Consider the following 21,867-nt stretch of genomic DNA (forward strand, 5'->3'; position numbering starts at 1 on the left):
TCTTTAGTTTAACAATTTTTATTGTATTGATAAATGAACCTATATGTATGTAAGACCGCAATTAGATAAGATTGGTATCGATATGTTGAAGTTATGATTTATTTATTCATTTTAGATGCATAATGAAGAAATTTTATGCAATATTTTTTTTAATATGCGCATCCACCGCTGATTTTTCCAATGTTTGCGACCCTAATTGGCATTCGTTGGAAACGTTAGAAACCGCCAAAGTGGAGTGTGGACCATCTTTTGAAAATCGTTGCTATTGCATGAGGACATGCTACGAGAATCACCATCAGTATGTCGTTAATTGTACTGAATCAGGATTTCATAACGCGGCGCCGTTATCTCACTTGCCGAACGATACACAAGTAAAATCATTGTTCTGAAAATTAATATTTGTATTAGTTGTAAATAAACTACGAATTTTATGTATTTATGAGAAATTTAAATTTAAAACTGCAATAATGCATAGAATCCATATAGTGTGCAAAAATATAAAAGATATTCAAAGTATATTACTTTTCATAATGTGTAAAGGGCAATTTATAGCTAGGCCCCATTCTTTTAATTATATTTATAAAGATATGAATTTGCATAAATATCCGTGGTCTAGTTATAAAATTTGGCAAACCAATTGATATATTTGTGCCATTTTTAGGTACTTATTTTTACCGGGAACAATCTCGGAGAGCTTCCATGGAACGTATTCGGCACACTGGATAGTTTACCTCACTTAAGAGTGATAGATATGTCTAACAATAAAATAAGAGAAATTCGAGGGAAGGCATACCATCACGTCCAACACGTCGAGCGACTTATTTTAGATTTCAACGAATTATCGTTGGATCCTGCAAGAAGTCATCCCAGGGTATTCTCTAATTTCGTCTCCCTCTTGGAACTCCATTTAACTGACGCCTTCGAGGATGGTCCACCGAGAGATCTTGCAGCGACACTGCATGATATTTTTGTCAATAGGTATCGGATTCATAAATTTCAGTTTCTTTAATTTTAATTCCCCAATCGACAAATTTATGAATTGTTAATAATGTTTTGTAATTATTGTAGTAATTTAACGCAACTGATAAAGCTGCATTTGGAACAAAATGAAATATCGGAATTTCGGGACAGTAATGTATTCTGCGATCTCCCGAATCTTTTGGACCTTTATCTCGGCGATAACGCACTTACCGCTTTGCATTTTAATATATCCTGTCTCCACAAATTACGTTTCTTGGATCTTCAACGAAATAAGTTCACAAAAGTGGTCGATCATGATCTGCACGCTATGGACACGCTTATCAAGCATAATCAAAGTATAGCTGTAGATTTCACTGGAAATCCATTTGTGTGTTCGTGCAAATTAAATCCCTTTATAAAGTGGATGAGGAAGACAAAAGTGTTCGTTCGTAATAAAGACAATTTGAAATGTTTTGAAGGTACTTGTATTAGATAAAAATTATCTTTTTGTCAAACACGATATGAAATTAAATGTAATTTACTTTTATAGGTGAAATACATCATGAAATACATGAAACAAAGAACTGTACGCCGAAATTGTTCTCATCAACTCCACGCAGTGCAATTGTTCTGCTCTTTTTCCTCTGTATGGTGTTAATAGGACTGGTGTGCGCTTTAATTTATCTACAGCGCACGAAATTACAAAAGAATATTGAGCCTATATTAGATTCGGTGAACAAAAGGGTACGATACACCTCGATAGCAACTGGTGATACTCGAGAAGATTTATGAATGAAATGAAAACGTTCTTCGATTAAGAACTAACAAAGAAGAGATTTAACGCTAATTAAACTCGCTCTTTAGTTAAAATTGTCAATCATTTTTAAACTCTCGAGAAGTTCCATTCTTTTTTATTATATAACACACAAGTACATAATTTCATTTTTGTCATAAGTAATTTAAAATATAATAAGGTATGTTTAACAATGTAATGAGGCATTAATATTTATAATGCAATATGTGGTGATTAATTTAGAAGTAAAAAAGAGGGATAGAACCATCACTGAATATTCTTACAAGCTATTTGTTACGACATTAACACGCTAAATTTATTGACTTAATAATTATAAACGAAGAACATGTAATTTTGATATTGTTATTGTCTCGAGTATGTCTAGTACCGAATAAATGTTATATATATTTATATTTAAATGTGTATTCACTGACCTTATTAAATTTCCCCTTACTTGTGGATTGATCAATTGAATGCTTTCAATGAAAAATACATACACACAATATTCTTAGGTTTGCTATTCCTTATCGTTGGCTATCAGACCATTGACATCTTAAGCAAGATTAGATAATATTTCAGAAACGCCTGAATGTTCACAGTATGCGTCAAAATTACTCTTGCATTTCAACTGTATCCGTTTGACTGAATTGTTTGTTTTTTATGTGATAAATAATGTCATCAGCTAAACGTCTTCGTCTCGATGAAGTCTTCACGTCATTTCCAGAGCTGGGTCCTACAGTTCCAGACGGTGGTTACGCATGGATTGTTCTCTGTGGAGTATTTTTAGTCCAGGCTAGTAATCTGATTATAACAATATATTTCCTCAGTTTTTTTTTTAAATTGAATAGTTCTCGATACTATGTGTTACTTATACAGGGTATTTAGAACATTCACATTCAGTAATTTATGCCCACAATATTAAATATATTGTTTAACGTAAAATAATCTTAAAAATGTTCGTAAAACGATCAAGTTTAAATAATCTATTTACAGGTACATATTATAACATGATCATCTTAAGAGCCGTAGTATCGGTCGATATTTTTCAAAAGATTAAAATGAATCTTTATCGTTTTATTATGAATACTTGTAAATATTACCATTTTAAAAAATTAGGTAAGTACAAAATCTTTTGTGTTGTCAATCTTTTTTCTAAACACCCTGTATAATAAATTGATTCATACATTTTTCTCTTCGATCTTTTCGTTCTTTACTCTGCGATCAAAATTGTATTATTATCTTTACAGATGACTGTTCCAAGTATACTAGCAATGTATGGAATAGTTCTGGCATATATTCATGAAACTAAATCTACTGATTTTGATTTATGGAATGAAAAAATTATTTTGACGCCTATACTATTTATTGCCTTTTGGAATCTAGCGGGTATATAAACAGTTTAGTAACTTGTAATTTTCATACAATTATTATTAATCCATTCAACCTTTTTAGATCCTTGGACAAGAATGATCGTGAGTATGGCGCCGATACCCCGTTTAGTAGGCATAATAGGAGTACTTCTCCTGATGATTGGAATTATAGCATCCGGATATCTTGCAACTGGCGGAGTTGGCGCTTATTTGGCCAGCACCAGTGCTGGTGCAGTAATGGGTATAGGTGCCAGTTTTATTATGCTATTGAGTGACTATGTTTTGAGGAAGTATTTCAGAAAGAAGCTCCTTATAGCTCTGATGTTAAGAAATGTTGGAGTTTCTTTTGGTCTTCTGTTTATCCCGAGTATCACAAATCTGTTATTGCATGAAGCTAAATTGAAAACTGGTTTACAACTGATAACCATGGTTTTATTGCCTACTGCATTTGGAATAATGACTTTTCGGTTTCCTCCTCCACAGCAAATTTCTCCTTATAGGTTCTTGTTCAGAATATCTTAAATAATAATTAATAAGAAATAAAGCTTTCAATATTTAATATACAAGAAATTGTTTTGTTACAGTCTACTCTTATCAACTGAAGAAGACACTGAACTTCCTATAAAAATCTCCTTTAATACTCATGAGAATTCACAACATTCAGATGGTCAAGATGACGTAGGAAATTTTGAATATGTTCAACCTGATGAAAATACACATGGAGGAGGATTACTAAATGAAGGAAACAATATTTATGCTTATGAAGATTTGGATGAAGATGTGGACTTATTTGTAAATCCAGTGATTCATTCGAATAAGAAATGGCAGCATCAATTTGAAATTCTGAAGAACTTCCGATTTTGGGCTGCAACAATTGGCTGGGTTGGGATGAAAGTATCTACTCTCTTTTTCTGGCTTCTGTTACCCATTTTGTCTTATGAAAATACAAGTAGTTCCCATTTCTGGATGTTTCTATCCATCATGGCTGGTTTCAATACCCTCCCACCAAATCTTGTTAGTTACAAAGTATTGACATTTACAAATCAGAATAGAAGGCTATACTTTGGCATAGCATCTTGGTTTTGTGGTATCAGTTTAGTAGGTAAATAATTTCTTCCTGTAAGATATTTTTGTAATTATTGAAAAGTAAGTTTTAATGAATTTATGTTCTGAAAAAAAAGATGTTTCTAGGTTTAACTTATGCAAGTAGTTACTTGTGGATGATGATTTTTACCTTCCTGGGTGGTGCCAGTATTGGCAGTTTATTAAGTTGTCAAGACTTGGCATTGTATGATGTTCTTGGATCTGAAATGGTTCGTTCTATTTACAAAATATTTTCAACTATCGTGGGTTTATGCATTCTTGGTTTTTATTTTATACACGGTAAGTTTTTGTAACAAAATTTTATTTTGGTAAAAGAAGTTACAAATGTAGGGGTGATCAATAAAACATATCATGTAGAAATGAACTTCTGATTACAGACACAAATCTCTGTTTGAGTTTCGCGGCACTTTTACAATTTCTTGGTGGACTTTACTGGATCTCGTCGCCTACTCTGAACTTAATTAAAGCCACTCGTTACAGATCTCGCATGATGAACAGAGAAAGCAGAGACGAGACGTAATTAAAATAATATTCTATGGAATTAATATACATATATTTAGGAATTATTGATTTTACGTTACATCCTAATTTAACGATATTTACAAAAGTATTTATATTGATCACAACAATCTGTTTTCTCTGAATTCATCTAAAAATAAAAATAGTGTATATATAAAATCGTAAAAATAGACATTTCTTAGAAAATAAAAAATAGGCATAGAATATCGTCTAATATAAAAGATATAAATACGATTCCACTTGACGATACCTGATGAATGATTTTTTAAATAGATTTCTGTTGTTATTTGTATGAGTGTATATTTATATGTGTATGTATGTGTATACATAAACATATACGTATAGACGAATAAAATATGCATTTCTTAATGTATGATGATACTCTATACTAATCATAAAACAAGTATGCTACGTTTGTTTCTAAATTACTTACAAATATATTCTTGCACATATACGAAATAAATTGTCCTTAAAATAAGAACCATTCTATCATTACACGTGTGGTGAACATATATAAATACCGCGTAGGTATGTCTCTTCACAAAATGCAAAGAAACAAAAAAAGGCAAATTTTTTAGTATTAATGATCATTTGAACGTATATCATATGCATGTTTTGAGATCGTGAAATCGGCTTCTCATTGCTTAAACAGACTTACACAACGATTTTGTACCTTGTTTGCCAATTTACATTATAAGTGATCTAATTTTACAAGACAAGATAGATATCTTAGACATACTGGGTATTTTTAACTCCATTATTGCATCTCTAGATTCCAACATTTTTTGTATATAAAGATAAAAGAAAATAAACTATATTATTAAATTTTGTAATGCATGCCTCTTCCAAGGCACTACAAGGCATTCTCGTATGCAAAAGTAATCAACTATCATTTTATTTCTTCTAGTAAAATTTGATACTTTAAGTAATAAATTTGATACAATTCTTGTAAATATCACAAATTCTTTTGTACAATTTTGTTACGTCCTACTCCTATCTAGATTGTATTATTATCTTTTCGGTCATAAACAATAAAAAAGCACTGAATTTACTATTAAATAAGTTTTTTTAAGATTGTTTACGACACAGTTACTTATTTCAAATTGTTATTCATATTAATAATATTGCATCAGATGTTCTATCATATAAGTTTCAGTAAACATCATATTACGAAAAGAGACAGCCTAACACGTTCAGGATAAACAATCACTATGAATATACGATTTTATAAATAAAATATCCATTTGACTATTCGCAGCATTATTATAAAACTATGTACATGCATATACTGAGCAATCAAAATACATTTGTATTTTTTAAATGAAAATACTTATGTTTTTATGAGGTTTTTTAAGGTTTTCTGAAGATTTTCTTAAAACTCAGATTAATAACGTGTGAAAATTTTAAAGGTATCAACAGACTAATCATTCAAAATGATAAGTGATCATTCAAAATCTGCTTCTTTAAGTTACATCAAAGACATATAATATTAAAATTTTAAACCTACATGATTCAGCCTGAGATCTAAGATAAATTTACATTTCACCAAGTTCTGGATCCTTATCTTTCAAACTACTAGGTCCTGCACTGTCCGACGATTTCGAGCAGAAACCATTTGGCATTCGACTGTACTGTTTGTAACCGCTAACTGGTCTTGGATTATCTAACTGATCGTATTCTGATTCGTCGTTATTTTGCTTGATTTCATCGTAAACATGTTCGATCTTTTTCCCATCCATTTCGTCGATGCTATGGTACACATTAAGGTTTGGATTTCCCATATCTGCATCTCTGTTCTTTAGATCATATCGAAGTGATCCTAAAAACAGTCAAAGAAAACATAAAATCATTTTACAGAAATTACAATTTGGTGTACTATGCTATTGCCAACAATACCTTTGCAATCATCCTCATCATCCGTACAACTGTTCATTCCAAGTTTAGCTTTCTCATTATTTATCTTCTTGCTTGTTCCAAGATTATTTCTGAATTGGAAGTTATTCAATAAAGTAGCTGTTCCATCATCGAATTTTGAAGAGCCTTGATAGGCATACACGGGGTTATCAAACTGAGTTTGCTCTATACAAAAGATATCATTGTTGACTATAAGTATTTTATAATCCACTATAAATAATAGATTTATTTGAAATAAATACCTGGAGGAGAAGCAGGTTCAGCGATATATTGCACTTGCGCAATTTCGTTCTTCAAATCTGCTACTCTGCGCCGATGATATACCCATCCTGCGAATGTCATTGCAATAACAACAATTGCAGCAAATAAAAATCCTGCTACTATAGTGCCATAGCCGGTTTCATCCCTCTCTTGAATGTTACGTGAAAATAATTCTTCATCACAATTTGGACCTAAAAGGGAATATATTACAGTATTAGTTAAGATATATTGATACTGACAGATTTGAAATAATATACCTGTGTATCCATGTCTGCAGACACAACCTTCAACAGGATGACAAATATAGAAATCATTTTTACAGTCGCACGGTTCCATACAGTGATCGCCATAATACCCTTCTGGGCAGACTAGATTTACGAATACGAAAAACATTTATGTTATATATATTTTGTTAGCCTCTCTCGATATTATTTGTATAATTTTTTTTTCACGTACTCTCAGTACATTTGGTGCCAGTCCAACCAGGTGCACAACGGCAATGACCATCATTAGACCTGCATTTTCCTCCGTGCTGGCATGTACAATGTTGACTACAGTTCATGCCATATGTCCCATCTGAACAGGGTGTTTGGCAGAATTCGCCTTGCCAACCAGGTCGACATTGACACACGCCTAAAATGGTAAAAGAAGCCATTAATTCGTTTCATATAACATCTAGTATGAATCCTACATTATGTATCTAATATAACTGATGGTGCAATATCTTGAAAAATAGAGCTATTAGGACTAAAAAACTTATGAATTTGTAAATATTATTTTGTAATAAAATTCTAGATTCGAATGAATTATGAAAGCGGTAAGTAAAATTTTACCTGTAACGTGATGACACTCGCCACCGTTTTTACAGCGGCAATGACTAGCACAATTTAATCCATAACGATTAGGTGGACAAGGATGCTCACATGTTAATCCTAAGTATCCAGGTCGGCAAACATATTCACCAGAGACATGATCACATGTCATATTTCCTAAAAGATAAATTATACGATTATTATTTCGAATAAATAGTTTTAGCTTTATTTATTAGTACCTTATTTTAGTTTGTGTGAAGAGTGTTACAATAAAAGTTAAATGAATTGGCAACTTACCACTTTTATTGAAGTGTTTGAGTAAGGGTATAAAAATAAAAGTGACTATATTTTTCACATCAATAATCAAAGCATTAGTTTGTTATTTTCGTGCGTATCATGAACATGCTGAAGTACTACTTGAATTAATAAATTTTTATATACATATGATACAATACCACATAATCTAAAGTATAAAAATGTACTAGATACTACTGACTACAAATGTTAATAGTTATTTTCTAGCAGAACTGCGAAAGCTTGATTTATTTTATCTCCACATAAAATTGTTGTTTTTACCTTGCATTTTTTCTGGACACTTTTCCTTGCAACGCACACCATACCACCCTTCTTTACAGGGTTGAGAACAATCAATTCCTTCCCAACCTCTGGCACAAATGCAAGTGCCTGTTTCTGGATCACATGAACTATTGTTCATACACTCACATTGTGAATGACAGTCATCACCATAAAGGCCTTCTGGACACTTGGTTTCACAACGGATTCCTGTTTTATGTCATTAAAAATGAAAATTTTATCGAAGACCAAGTCGCCATTAAACAACTAGTTTCCCAGTCTTTCTCAGTAATTTCAATTTCTTTTAAAAAATTCTACGTTAAAATACGTGGTACATTAAAGGAATAGACAGGAAACCTACTTAGTAATTCAAAATTTCTATTTTGTACATTATAGGGTAAATATGAATAATGATGTAAGGAAGATATTAAAATGGTACCACAAGGAAAGGGTAATTGTTATAGTTTTCAAATGTATGGCGATTGATCGACGAATTAAAAGAAGAAACAAACCTCGCCATTCTGGCTTACAGATGCAACGACCCGTGGCAGGATCACAGCCTAGACTATTTTCCTTGTGACAATCGCAGACCTGAGTACATCCCAGCCCGAAAAATCCTTTTTCACAATGATCTTGGCAAAATTCGCCGGTGAAGCCAGCTGCACACGTGCATGTGCCTGCAGGTGTTTAAAAAAGGTAACGTGTTTTGGTGCAAGTGCAACGAAATGAAAATGGAAACAAAGAATTAAGAAACGTGAGTCTCAAAATGTATGAAACTAAATTACATAAGAATAAAAAAATATGGAAATACAATCATCGAGAAATAAAAGAAACCATCTAATCATGGATCTATACAAATTAATGCGTTTTTTGTTAATGATTTGAAGCATTAACTTTCTCTAGAACTAAAAGAAATCGTTGCAACCAGCCCCCTTACCATTTTGTGGATTGCAGGCAGCATTATTAAAGCATTTGCATTTGTCCTCGCAGTCCTTGCCAAAAGACTTGTCGTCGCAGGGACGATCACACGAAACACCAACCCATCCTAACAAAATGTAATAACGATACATGCAGGAACAAAATTGAATGTAACATAAGAAACAAAAAAACATTCTAAAGAAGATATCTAAACTGAATAATTCTCACTAAATACGATCTACTTACCTTACTATTATTTTGATAAATTAATTTCAAATAATAACTCTACAATTATATATTTAAAACAAAAATCCACAAATTTGCGAAAATGGCCTACTATTAAAAACTACAGTTAGTAATTGCTCATGCAATTCACACGACCATACAATTAAAGAATGAATTAACTTGAAGCAAACAACGTAAAATGAAGATACAAAAATACTAAATCATACAATTACAAAATGCTTATCACTTTAAAGATACTTCCTTTGATTGTTTTTTAATTACTCACGCATGATTAAGTGATAAATTACATCTTTTACTTTTAATTAAGAATTATTCAATTTTTGTATATTAATTCGTATTAATTGATTAATTTTTGTGCTCGTAATAGTGTAACTTATTACCTGCTGTACAGTTGCATCGGCCATTCTCGGGTAAACAAGTGGCACCATTTTTGCAGACACATTTTTGTGCACAATTTTCGCCATAAGTGTTGTCAGGACATACTTCACTACAGTCCTCACCTCTGTATCCTGGCGCACAAATGCAAGTTCCATTTATGGGTGAACACTGCGCGTTGTTCTTGCAATTACAACGATTTTGACAGCCTTTCCCGTACATATAAAACGGACAAGGTCTGGTACAAGTATCGCCATCCCATCCTGGTTTACAAATACACTTTCCAGTCCATGGATGACACATTTCTGTATTGTCATTCTCACACTCGCAAACCTGGCAACGTTTATAAATATAGTATTTATTTTATAATATTAAAAAAACATCGTAGAAAAGTGAATATCGCATTATCTATATTATTACATACTTTTGTACAGTTGGGTCCCCAGAATTCATTCTGACAAACACGCTTATTGCATTTCTCACCCATCCAACCGGAACTGCAAGTACAAGTTCCATCAATCGGTGAACAAATTGCACCATTTTCGCAGCTACAGTTGCTTGTACAATTTAAACCGAACGTTCCTTCCGTGCAAATTTTTAAACACTGCAAAAGATTTTTATCTTCAAAATTATTTGTTATTTGTATTTAACACATTAAGTAACATATATATTAAAATATCAATAATTAATAAGAATAATTAAGTATTTCTGAAAGAGTAGTCACCTTTTCATCATAATAACCGGGTTTACATTCACATTCCCCAGTGATATGATGGCATCCAGCACCATTGTAACAATCACACTCTTGAGAACAGTTTTTACCCCAGAAACCTTCCGGACACCGGTTCGCACAGACTGAACCCTATTTTAAAATGAAATCTATTTTAGATCACGCATCGACACGATTACAATAAAATCTCGTAAAATATCAATTAATATTTACAGTCCATCCAGGTGTACAATAACATTCGCCAGTTGTAGGATTGCAGGAACCACCATTCTGACACTTGCATTCTGATTTGCATTCATCGCCGTGTTTTCCCGGCGGACAGAAATCGTCGCAACTAAAAAAGAATTATTAAAGTGATTTCAAAATTGTGTTCTAATATTTTATACAATTTCAATAATAAAATAGATAAATCAACTAACAGGGGCCCTGTGTAACCAGGAGCACAATGGCACTCGCCAGAAATGTGGTGACAGCTTCCACCGTTTCTGCAACGGCACTCTTCACCACAATCTTGACCATATCGATCAGGAGGACATTCTTGGCTACAGTATTTACCGGTCCAGCCTCTGTTACACAAGCATTTGCCGTCGAATGGGTCACAAGTGGCTCCGTTCTGGCACATGCAATCCATTTCGCAAGACTTGCCCCATTTTCCAGGTGGACACTCTGTTAAGTTACAAATATGCTTATATTTACTATGAGTAAGTAAAAGAAATAATTACTTAAATCGTTTTAATTTTGATTTGACTGATTGATTTTAAGAAAGTATCCTGAATGGTACTCAATATTTAAAGTAACAAAAATAGATTAATGAATGAATAATTAATTAATTAACGAAATGAGAATTTTTATTCTTTCACAAACAGTTCTATAACTAATTTCTAGGCAATGAAAACTGAATACTGTACCAAGAATAAAAGACAAGGTGAAAGTATTTTCTGAAGATGTCTGGTTTGAGTATTTCGATGATTTTAAGGAATATGTTAGATAAATAACAAAATCTAATGCTTACTATAATCGCATAACGGACCCCCATATCCTGACTCACACTTGCAGACGTCTGGTGCAATGCAAGTGCCATGAACACAGTCCTTGGAACAGATTGGAATGCAACGATTGTCATCGTTGGTCTTTGTGTAGCCTTTGCAACATTCTTCTACTGGTCTCTGTTTTGTTATTTCCTAATCGAACAACGTTAAAACGTTAATTTTTCGAAAACTTTTCTCTTAATTAATTAGTACTTTTCACATATTTAATAATATTCTATTCACCTGTTCCTTGAATATCGTCTTGAATACCACCCTATATTTGGAACACCTTGGAGGAAAACTAAAGCACCAAGTGTTCTCTCGTACAGTATAAGGTTTCTGCTCCGATATCCTCACTGTTATCGTATACCTAACATCAACCAAGTGTTAAAAACAAGCACTGAGTGGTGAAAACAGAATAGGTAGCATCGGAAGGTTGATAATTAAAATAAAACTGATCTTCTAAATCTATTATAATTTTGCTTTTGAAAAACTTTATTTAATAGACTTCTCAATAAATTAAATTAAATTTTAATTTAGACTTCTCAATTAATTTAAGAGGAAAACTTCTTAATAAATTAATAAACTAGTGATAAAAAATATTAATTATGTTTATGTTTATTTTAGAAATTGGAAAACTTAAAAAGATGCGTAGGAATTTACTTTTATGGCCTTCTTTAGAATTCTAAAATTTGTTAAATATATGTGAACTTGCTTTCTTGAATATTTATTAGAAATCCATTGTTTTGCTAAATATCTTCTCGAATAAAGAGCACCATCTTCTGATAACGATTTGAGAAAATAAGTTAAGTAAATAATCGTTTAACATTTTACGTAATATTGTTAACCATTGCACTTTCATAAATCTTGAATAAATCTAATCCACTTACGTTTCTTGCCTGGTACATATGTTTGGCCCTTCCAAACCGTACACCGTTCCCAAAACTGTAATAACAGCTAACAAATAGATGGATAAAGCCATCCTGACTTATGATATTTGATATAGTATGCAGTTATGTCTACAGATTCGCGCGTATATCACATTGCTTCAATATCCCTCAATGTTTTTGAGTATTATATTCTTTCCTCCCTTCGGACGATTTTCAAGCATTCCAGATAGTCAACATGTTTTCGAGTCTAGAAATACAAACGTACTTTTAATAAAACACATTTTTGACAAACATATTATTAATCAAAAATTCTATTAAATACCACTTTGTCAAATCATATGAAACAGAAGGAAACAAAAATAGCGAACGTAATGAAATTTTTGCCCGAAGTACTGAGAGCAATAACGTTACAGCTGTCTGGTATTAAACTAATCGGTTGCGAACATTATTCATTCTTCGAAGAAGTGAAAAAGCATTGAAAATGACAAGAGATAAAAAAATGATTTTAAGACTCGTTTGTCACGTAAATATTCAGAGAAATTCTTCGTGACTTTAGACTCTGTACCCTGGGTTACATATCGCAATTTATCCATTTTAATTCCACGTACCAGTCACGACTTGCGACAAATTGCATATTTATCAACTACGGAAATGACTCCGTAAAGGGATCTGTTCGTCGAATAAGATATCTCTTCCGCTTTCTCTTATTAGGAGGATCCAAAGATCGATCGATAACGGAATTTACATTTGTGAGTGATAGAGATTTTCATGCAGGGCTATAAGTGCCACTTCACCTAGCACCTGGTTACTACATTATGAGGCACTTAGCGTGTTTGTCATCACCCATGTTTTACATAACATGGATCTCGAAAAATATATTTTACACGAGCAGTAATATAATTCAGTTGTAGTTTTTAATGCAATGTAAATAATAACGGTATTAGAGTAGTAAGATGCTCATTGCAGATTCATATCTTTTGTACGTATACAGATATTATATTTAAAATGTTTTAGATGTGTGTATTTTTTTTAAATCTTCTAAACTTTCTAAAAATGTATAAACATCCGTAATCTACTAATGATAGACAAAATTTCTTTCATAATTCTCCATCGAATACTGAAAATACTACGAGAAATATCAATATGTATGTACATCACTGGAAATTTGTATTTAAAGACTTCCGAAAGAGAAACGCTTATTTACGTTTTTTACGGAAACTTTCTAAAAATTGTCAAGTAGTAGAATTATTGAGTACGACACGAATGCTGCTGAATGGATGACAAGCCCATTGTTCGTATTGCACGTTGAGTCACACGGAGCTTGGAAAAAATTGCGTACGGCCGCTTGAAGACTGATTACAACTTCCGTATTGTCGTCTTCGATTTGTCGAATAGAAAGTTTAACGCCAACCACGCTTACAGCAATAGCGTACACTCGGAAAAATAAAAATTATACAGTAGAGTATGAAATGCCTGTCATCTATTATTTGTCGACATTTACAGAATAGCAATGCCCAACTATACATAGAGGTAAATTCAGAGGCAAATAATTATAAGCTAAGGATATACTATAGAGGTATCATCAAACGCAGACGAAATTATTTTATTTGATAATAATTTGAACAAAAAGGTCGGCACATATTTTATATTTCTGCTTTGGATGGGTCAAAGGAACAGGTCGTAGGAAACTATAAAGAACGCATGAGTACATCGTGCCAGGCTCTTTATCGAAATCAAATAGCCTTGAATCGCTCCTGAAGGACAAGGTGTTTTTTCTTCTTGGCTATTTGCATTCCACACATATCGATCGAATTTTACGTAGCATAAAAGGAATTACGCGAGTAAAGAAACAGGACACCGGATGTAGGAAGTAATTACGGAAGAAAATTTTCCTTATATTTCTTTGAAATGTATTTCAACAATTGTCAAACCTAACTTTGTAATTTAATATTTTGGAAATAAATTTCGTTTGTGCCAATTGCGTTACGTGAATGCTGCAATTACTTTTACGATCGTAATAGTAAAAAAAATGTAAATTGATTAAAATGTTACATTAAGGCAATTAGCGAGCAATTTAATAGATTAATTGTATAGCATATTTTATCATATTGTATGTCGTGAAAAAGAGAGTTAACTAATCGAATTTTATCACTTAAGCACGAACACACGAACATCAATTTTGATAAATTCAATCATCGTGAGGCTAACGAAAACAAACTTTTATCTCGCTTATGATAGTGACCATGCTTATTATCATATCTGAGTCACTGGATTCATTTACTATTCCCGATAGTACAAAACTGATTACGATGCGACAGTCTCTTGAAATCTTTGTGACAGTACAAAAGGATTGACTGAAAGATGGGCATGTAAAAATCTAAAATCCCGGCCAGAACTATATGAAGAAATTTTTTATAGCAAGTCAATGTTATTGTACTTTATACAGTACACATTGAAATAAAAGTTCTTTATCTCGACGTCCGGGCCTATTGTTTGTATATAGTTCTCCGATATTAATTACAGTCACCTTCCATGGAGCCAAGATAAGAACAAGCAATTATTAAAGCTCTCTCTCTCTCTCTCCCTTGTTAATAATTAATATATTTGTACCATTTCTATTCTACATATAGAACCCCTAAAAGAATGTAATATATGACACTAAACAGATCTGCAAATCTAATAAAAATTTGCATGTGCTTCAATTCGAGAAACTGAAACTCCGAAGTCAATGATTAACAATTTACGAGGTATTTAAATTGATATTATTATCTCTGCGTATCTCCCAAACTATGATTACATTTATAAGGGATGACGAATCGATAATATGTACTAATCGCTTATTTATGTACATAATTATGTACACAAATGATGAACATTTCAAAGCAATACGAAAGTCTGTAAATATTTAGACTTATCTTTACACAACTGACTCAATAATTTGACCCTTTTAGTCGTTCAGATATACTACACATAAACGTGATAAATTTATAAATATAACAATTTATATAATATCTACATCGATAAATTGTAAGGAATAATTATATATGTATATATATATATCTATCTAATTAAATAAAAAAAAATATATCTATATAAATCTATGTTCCCTGAAGGCAATCTTCTCGCTCGATTGACACTTCGTCACTTCCGGTCGCGAATCATTCGATTTACGGTTTACATATGCTTACACATGAATCACAAAGTCGGCAGTCACTGAAAAAACGCGAGCTCAACGTGACAGAAGTGATTCACAAAGATTTTGCTGAATGGCAACGAACGGTTTTTTATTCTACGTTGCCAGCAGCTGTACGTTGATCGTTAATCGTTGTCGTTTTTATTAACTCGTTTATAATTTGCCTGGAAGAATAATTTTAAACGGTAGAACTATTTAAATATTTAATCGTTTGATTTTCATTGAATAGAACATCTATATTAATCATAGTTTTTACGTCATTTGGGTCATTTTCGATCGAATCATATCGTGTACCCTTCTATTTTTAAAACATCTCTATTGTTTGAAAAAAAGTGTGAAATAATCGTTATTGATTCGTGTGGTTTTTCGTTTCAATTTTATATACCACTAAATCGCTATAGTTATCAATATAGTTTCATGTATTCCACTCATGATTTTCCGAGTGTTCCATTAATGTCACTCCAGCTAACCAACTCAATGGAAGCTATGGAATTCATTTAACAATAGCATGTCAGTTCTGAGATACTTTACTAGCTCGTACTAAAAATATTACAACATAAACGCTTTCTCAGGGAAGATACATTTTCAAGTAAAATTTCTAAATATATACAGATTCCAATGATACAATCGATTACATGCGTGCCATAGTGATTACCATATCTACTTTCTATATTTATCTTATTTTTTTCTTCTCTACCGTGTATAGCGTTGTATCACGTCGATAATTGAATAATCAAGTATCAGTATATCTTTCTCTTACTCTCTCTGTCTTTTCACAGTAGTATTTGATTTCTTTTGTTCTTCAACCCCAGCTTGTATTTTCACTTTTATTTATACTTATATACTTTGCTTATATGCCGTCGGATATTATGTATTATCGAATACGTTTATATATATGTTTATATGTCGTAAAGTATCTTTGACAATCTAATTTGTGGTATTAAAACCTCAGGGTTATCTCCTTATCTTAGTTATCGATTAAAACTTTGTGATTGGAAAATTCTACATTTCTATGAATGTATAACATTTAATGATCTCATGTTTTGCTCTTCGATGTAGACCTAACTTTGCTCTTCCATATAATAAAAATAGTTCTGCGAGAAAACCAGCGAATACATTAATCTTTGAAAGTCCTACATTAGAAACCATACTTAAAAGCGTCGTTAAAAATTGTCCACAAATAATAAAAAAAACTCTGAAGTTCCTTAAAACGATTTTTTTAAAAACATCAAATATTTAAGAATTATTGTTACATTACGAATTGTTCCGTCAATTTTTCTGTATTATAACAATATAAACTCTTTACAATTGATATAAAATTATTTTGTAAATGTATCAAAGATAATTCTATGCTAAAAATACACTGTAAATTATTCTGAATTTTAAGAATAATTCTACACTAAGAATTAGTTTGTAAACTACTCCGTATTAAAAATTACTCTATGCCTACAATTCAATAAATTATTTCGTACTTAAAGTAATACCAAATACAAGATATTACAAAGTAGATCCATTATATGTATATATCGAACGCAGATCCTATCTAACTATAGGAAGATGTGGCAATTCTACACACCTACGCCAATGGGAACGTTTCATAAGATCCAGTTAGAGGTAAGCGTGATGATCATCCATAGCCAGACAAGTCTCTCGTACAATGTACATGTACTGCAACGTGGAACAAGCCAACAGTGCTTACAGAGGCCACTCTAATGGTGCAAGTCGAATAAAAACCAGACGAGCCGGTATATACACGCACGAATTAACGCGTAGATCGACTAACGGTGTAAAGCTCCGTATATGTAGTAGGCTCGACGATCAAGTGAGGTCAGAAAACCGAGCATAAAGTTTACATGTTCGAAGGTCTGGTCAAACCAGTTGACGGAAACCTGAGAAGATAAAGATCCTCCAGTAAGGGGAGTATACATCAAGTATCCCTTAGCTTTAGTCTAGTTTCTATTGGAAACTGCATTTGCTATATAAATCAGGGATTGTAACTGCTTTAATTAGATTGCAATTTTTAAGCAAATTCATATTCTTGAGAACATAATTAAAAAAAGTTCATCTTGGTAGAAAATTGTTCTATCCTACCAAATATTACAGAAAACATCATGCTTTGGATATTTTATGTATTTTTTGATGTTACGTATGCGCATTCTGTGTTATTTTGCGCTTTCAAATTTCCTACGCATAGAAGTGATGCTATCTAATATACAAAAATCCACAGTCTAATTATAACTCAAGTCAAAGGAGTTGTAGTATAAGGATTCATATGTTTGTTTCAATGATTTTAGTTACGAAAAAAGGGAAACTGTCCTGTTTGGTCAATGCAAAGCATGATAAGACAGTCGACTGTTAACTCATATAAGAGTCAGGCGCATGGATGACAGGCAACCTTTTTCCTCGAGGGGAAGAAGTTGGGAGAGGAAAAGAGTCCAAATATTTCAGAAGCAGGTATGTTACGACTGAAAGAAAACGGGTCGGGTTTCCTACGTTTCCGTTCACACGATACAACGGTATCATGAGTGCATCAGGAGTTATTACCGGGAATTAAATTGAGAATAATTCTACGTAAGCACATTCACTAGTTCCAGGCTTCTGTTCGAGGAAGAGTACAATTTATGAGTAATTGAACATTTAATGAATACGCGATAAAGAAGAAATTATACCGGAGCCCTTCTGCGCAATTAGGTTAATATTATTTGTAGTTTGTTTACTAAAAATTATATATATTAAATACTAAAAATTCTATGAAACTTTCTTTCATGGCAAGAACAAGAATCATTGAAAATGAAACGTAGTTAAATTTACAAAGCCCTGAGGCTGAAGTGAAACCGAAATAGCCATCATCCTTCAACTTTGGCTGCCAAACACAAGAATTCTTGCAGCGGAAAACAGGCCCGCATTTTTCATCGATTACTCTTTTTATGTGTATCAAGTAGAAGATAACCTGTCGTTTTTAACATGTGCAGACTCTTTGACGCGTAGGCTGGCTACTCATGTATCAAGTACATGAAATGCAATAGAAATAGTCGGTTGATGGAATTTATCCTCTCACTTATACTAGTCTCTCGGATACTATCGACTTCTCTTTACATTTACAACTCACCATTAAATTACATTTCATAGATACAACTTGTTCAATTTGTTCACAATGCAGAACATATGATAAACAATATCCTAGAATTTTGTTTTATTGTAATTATAAAATTGAAGGGCGTGTGCGTACAAGATAGTAAAGATTTTACTAGACGACAGCTTAATTAAAACTTCATTAGCTTGCTTCGTTTTTCTTCTTTTCAATTCTACTACTATTAAAATTTTTATAGAACCATTTTCCACGCAACATAACTTCCATATGTTTCTATATTCATCAAACGACCAATTATAATCACAATTACACAGAAACAATTTTATAAATCAATTTTTTAAACAACGAAGAGGTTCTTCTCAGACTTACTGCTATTCAGATTTTTATAAAACCACTTTCACCAAACCAAAGGCAAATTCCATGTAATTCGTGTATTCATTGAATGTCCATACACGTTCGAAACACGTCAAGGATGGGCGCAATGAACGCTTGCGAACGTATATCATGCACGAACATAGATACCACCGGAAGAATCAATTCAACGGCTTCTCTACGGCACATTTATTTATGCAGTAAAACAGAACAGGCCGTTTAAGTATCTTAATTGATCGCCGGAACCTGACATGTACATCGTGCACCTGTAGAAACGTAGTGCATACCGAAGTTTCGATCGAAAGGGCCGATTGAAAGAATGCGAAGAGCGTTCATCGAACACCTGAATGAATGCTTATACGTACGCATGTGTGCACGATGCATTGAGCAAGCTCTTACATTCCAAACTTTTCCATTGCCAGATCCTGGAAGCTATCGTTCTGTAGTATGCACCGATAAGTAATCTACCCAATATCTCTGTTATCTTTTGAAAAATAGATTCGAAACTCGGGAAGGCTCGGAATTGGAAAATTCGAAAGTTGGAAATTTGAAAGTTGAATGCTTGCAAATGGGACAATTTGTAATTTTAAAGTTGAAAAATTGGAAGGCTTAAAAATGGGAAGATTCCAATATTCGAAAGCTTAAAAGTTGAAAAATTGGAAATTGGAAGGTTTAAAAATTGGAAGATTACAAACTTTGAAAATTCGGAGATATGCACGCCTCAAAACTCGGAAACTGGACATTTTGGAATTACGAGAATCTGAACCATCCAAAATTCGAAATCGGAAATTTCGAAAATTGGAAATCCGACAATTTTAAAGCCATAAGAGATAAAGAATGAATATTTTTTAAGTGCGAAGGATTCTAAAGATTTTTCTTTAATAATATAACAAATGAAACTTATTTCGCAGCAAGTAACGCAAGTTTCAGCAACTTGTAAATTATGCTTGAATTAAACTTGGATCGGTATTTGTTTTACGTACAGAAATAATCAGTATATATCTGGCAAAGGTATTCATACATGGAACTTATCCTGGTCACGTATTCGATCACTCACGTACACGATATCCTTTGTAAAACAGTAAGTTTAACTTTTATACCTGGTTACATTTCAATGTAATAAAGATCTTGAATCTCATTATATTATTGTATGTCGATATCTTTGCATAATCAATAGATTTTTCTAAATATAGTTTTAATATGATTTAAATGTTCCAAATACCGATGTATGGAAATGATTCGTTAGAAGTTACGATAATGTCATTTTGCTAGAAACAGATACGAGTCAGACGTGACTCGTCTATTTGCGTAATCAATTAATTAATCAGTCAGCCTGTAGCAAGGTCAGGAGATGAATTATTTAATAAAGAACATTTTTGCCTATACGCTGTTCCTCAACGTGATGATGGGAAATTGAATGGAAAGTTTCGCATTTTTATATGTGAAAGTGCTAATTTAAGATTGATAGGATATTGTATAGAAATATTTATTCGTTTCTGGGCCAACGTTTCACTCTCTTTTAATTACTTGCTAAGCGGATACAGAAATAGTAATTTATATAAGATTGAAATAAATATGCAAGAAAAATTGAACGTTGGAAAATTGAAAATTTAAAGCCTCCAGAATTGAAAAGTTAGTAACTTAATGGCTTCAGAATTGATAAAGATAGAAATCTTTTTAACAGTAATAAGTCAGAATATTTAGATTTAGATTAAGGTATATCGTTTAGCAAATCAGGCACTCTAGAAATCAGTGTTTCCTTGCTTAAGTAGTCCATCACTTAAACTGTCTAGAAACGCGAGTCTTTTAATTACTCCAGCCTGTTAATACGATCTTGTAAATCTTTTTAAGGGAATCTTGGTATTAACGAAATCTGAGAAAACTTTTGCTTCGAGGAACAGCGAGGAACTTACTGACACGATATTATTCATTGTATCCGCGGGAACATAGCTGAAGATTGTATAATTCTCAGCAGTGAATGGAGAGACTTTGCAATTTAAGAGTAAGTTGGTCACCGAGTGATGGTTACACTCTCCACGTCAATTACGTCGTATTTATAATTAACTTGCGCGACAGCAAATCCAATTACTGTTATCAAATTATTTAATTCAAAACTTCATGTAAATCTTTTGTAACATTGGGCTACTAAACCAGACCTTAATATTGCATAAAGAAAGTCCGTATTTTTTAATATATTAGAGAGGAAGGGAATAATTAATTGTGATTCTTTAAATTATGACATAGATTTCTTTTTTATGCCTATTTAAGTAGAGCGTAATTAATTTAAGAAATATTAATATATTGGCGAAATAAATAATTGTAACTAATCTCTTATAATCGATTACTCATAATTATTTTCTCTAATATCATAGCGTGCAAAGATTATCAGTATAATTTTATCTTTTATCATTAACATTATCCTTTGATAATAATTCTCATATCTGATACCTTTTCCACACTATCTTTAAGCAACTAAAATTTCTTTATACCTTTATAATGCAATAAAATATGTTACAATGTAATTGACAACAATCTAGAAATATATATATATATATTTTATTATATGAAAAAGTAAGTCCCTCTTTCCTGATAGAAAAAGGAAAAAGAGAATTTCAAATAATCACCAAAGGATAAATAATTTCTTTTAAATTGTTAAAACATACTTTTCGTAACTTCGACTTCCAAATAAAATTTTAAAAAAAGGACCAACCAGTAGAA

At 32.3% G+C, this 21,867-nt stretch overlaps 3 protein-coding genes and 2 long non-coding RNA genes across 9 annotated transcripts in view; 3 read left to right on the forward strand and 2 right to left on the reverse strand.

The window, feature by feature from the left end:
- Positions 1-2: 2 nt before the first annotated feature.
- LOC126923861 (uncharacterized) lies at positions 3-3,294 on the reverse strand. Its single transcript, XR_007713328.1, has 4 exons — positions 3,198-3,294; positions 2,188-2,523; positions 794-955; positions 3-385 (listed from the first exon to the last, which is right to left on the reverse strand). It is a non-coding gene; the product is annotated as an uncharacterized LOC126923861 (long non-coding RNA).
- Positions 123-2,166, forward strand: LOC126923823 (phospholipase A2 inhibitor). Its single transcript, XM_050737706.1, has 4 exons — positions 123-371; positions 662-978; positions 1,069-1,439; positions 1,511-2,166. Exons 1-4 carry the CDS (start codon positions 123-125, stop codon positions 1,750-1,752), a joined length of 1,179 nt encoding a protein of 392 aa, XP_050593663.1. The 3' UTR covers positions 1,753-2,166.
- Positions 2,426-4,914, forward strand: LOC126923813 (uncharacterized). Its single transcript, XM_050737684.1, has 6 exons — positions 2,426-2,545; positions 3,001-3,139; positions 3,206-3,623; positions 3,708-4,225; positions 4,315-4,506; positions 4,605-4,914. The coding sequence occupies exons 1-6, from the start codon at positions 2,426-2,428 to the stop codon at positions 4,745-4,747; spliced, it is 1,530 nt and encodes a 509-aa protein (XP_050593641.1). The 3' UTR covers positions 4,748-4,914.
- Positions 4,512-21,867, reverse strand: part of LOC126923793 (protein draper) — a 28,644-nt gene continuing 11,288 nt past the window's right edge. Inside the window, exons 1-18 of one of the 5 annotated variants that reach the window (XM_050737612.1) lie at positions 12,816-12,926; positions 12,494-12,740; positions 11,847-11,973; positions 11,588-11,756; positions 10,995-11,241; positions 10,789-10,909; positions 10,570-10,707; positions 10,270-10,449; positions 9,851-10,178; positions 9,244-9,351; positions 8,819-8,983; positions 8,310-8,516; positions 7,755-7,910; positions 7,378-7,554; positions 7,179-7,289; positions 6,903-7,112; positions 6,643-6,825; positions 4,512-6,565 (exon numbers count right to left, since the gene is read on the reverse strand). In XM_050737612.1, coding sequence (XP_050593569.1) covers positions 6,282-6,565; positions 6,643-6,825; positions 6,903-7,112; positions 7,179-7,289; positions 7,378-7,554; positions 7,755-7,910; positions 8,310-8,516; positions 8,819-8,983; positions 9,244-9,351; positions 9,851-10,178; positions 10,270-10,449; positions 10,570-10,707; positions 10,789-10,909; positions 10,995-11,241; positions 11,588-11,756; positions 11,847-11,973; positions 12,494-12,585 — 3,003 coding nt within the window. In that variant the 5' untranslated portion in view covers positions 12,586-12,740; positions 12,816-12,926 and the 3' untranslated portion in view covers positions 4,512-6,281. Of the gene's footprint in view, positions 6,566-6,642; positions 6,826-6,902; positions 7,113-7,178; positions 7,290-7,377; positions 7,555-7,754; positions 7,911-8,309; positions 8,517-8,818; positions 8,984-9,243; positions 9,352-9,850; positions 10,179-10,269; positions 10,450-10,569; positions 10,708-10,788; positions 10,910-10,994; positions 11,242-11,587; positions 11,757-11,846; positions 11,974-12,493; positions 12,741-12,815; positions 12,927-21,867 lie in introns of those variants that run through there. The other 4 variants (XM_050737611.1, XM_050737613.1, XM_050737615.1 and 1 more) reach the window with 4 other exon arrangements.
- Positions 17,448-21,866, forward strand: LOC126923863 (uncharacterized). Its single transcript, XR_007713331.1, has 3 exons — positions 17,448-17,597; positions 17,981-18,140; positions 21,001-21,866. It is a non-coding gene; the product is annotated as an uncharacterized LOC126923863 (long non-coding RNA).

This window comes from Bombus affinis, chromosome 14 (assembly GCF_024516045.1).
Source record: "Bombus affinis isolate iyBomAffi1 chromosome 14, iyBomAffi1.2, whole genome shotgun sequence".
NCBI lineage: Eukaryota > Metazoa > Arthropoda > Insecta > Hymenoptera > Apidae > Bombus > Bombus affinis.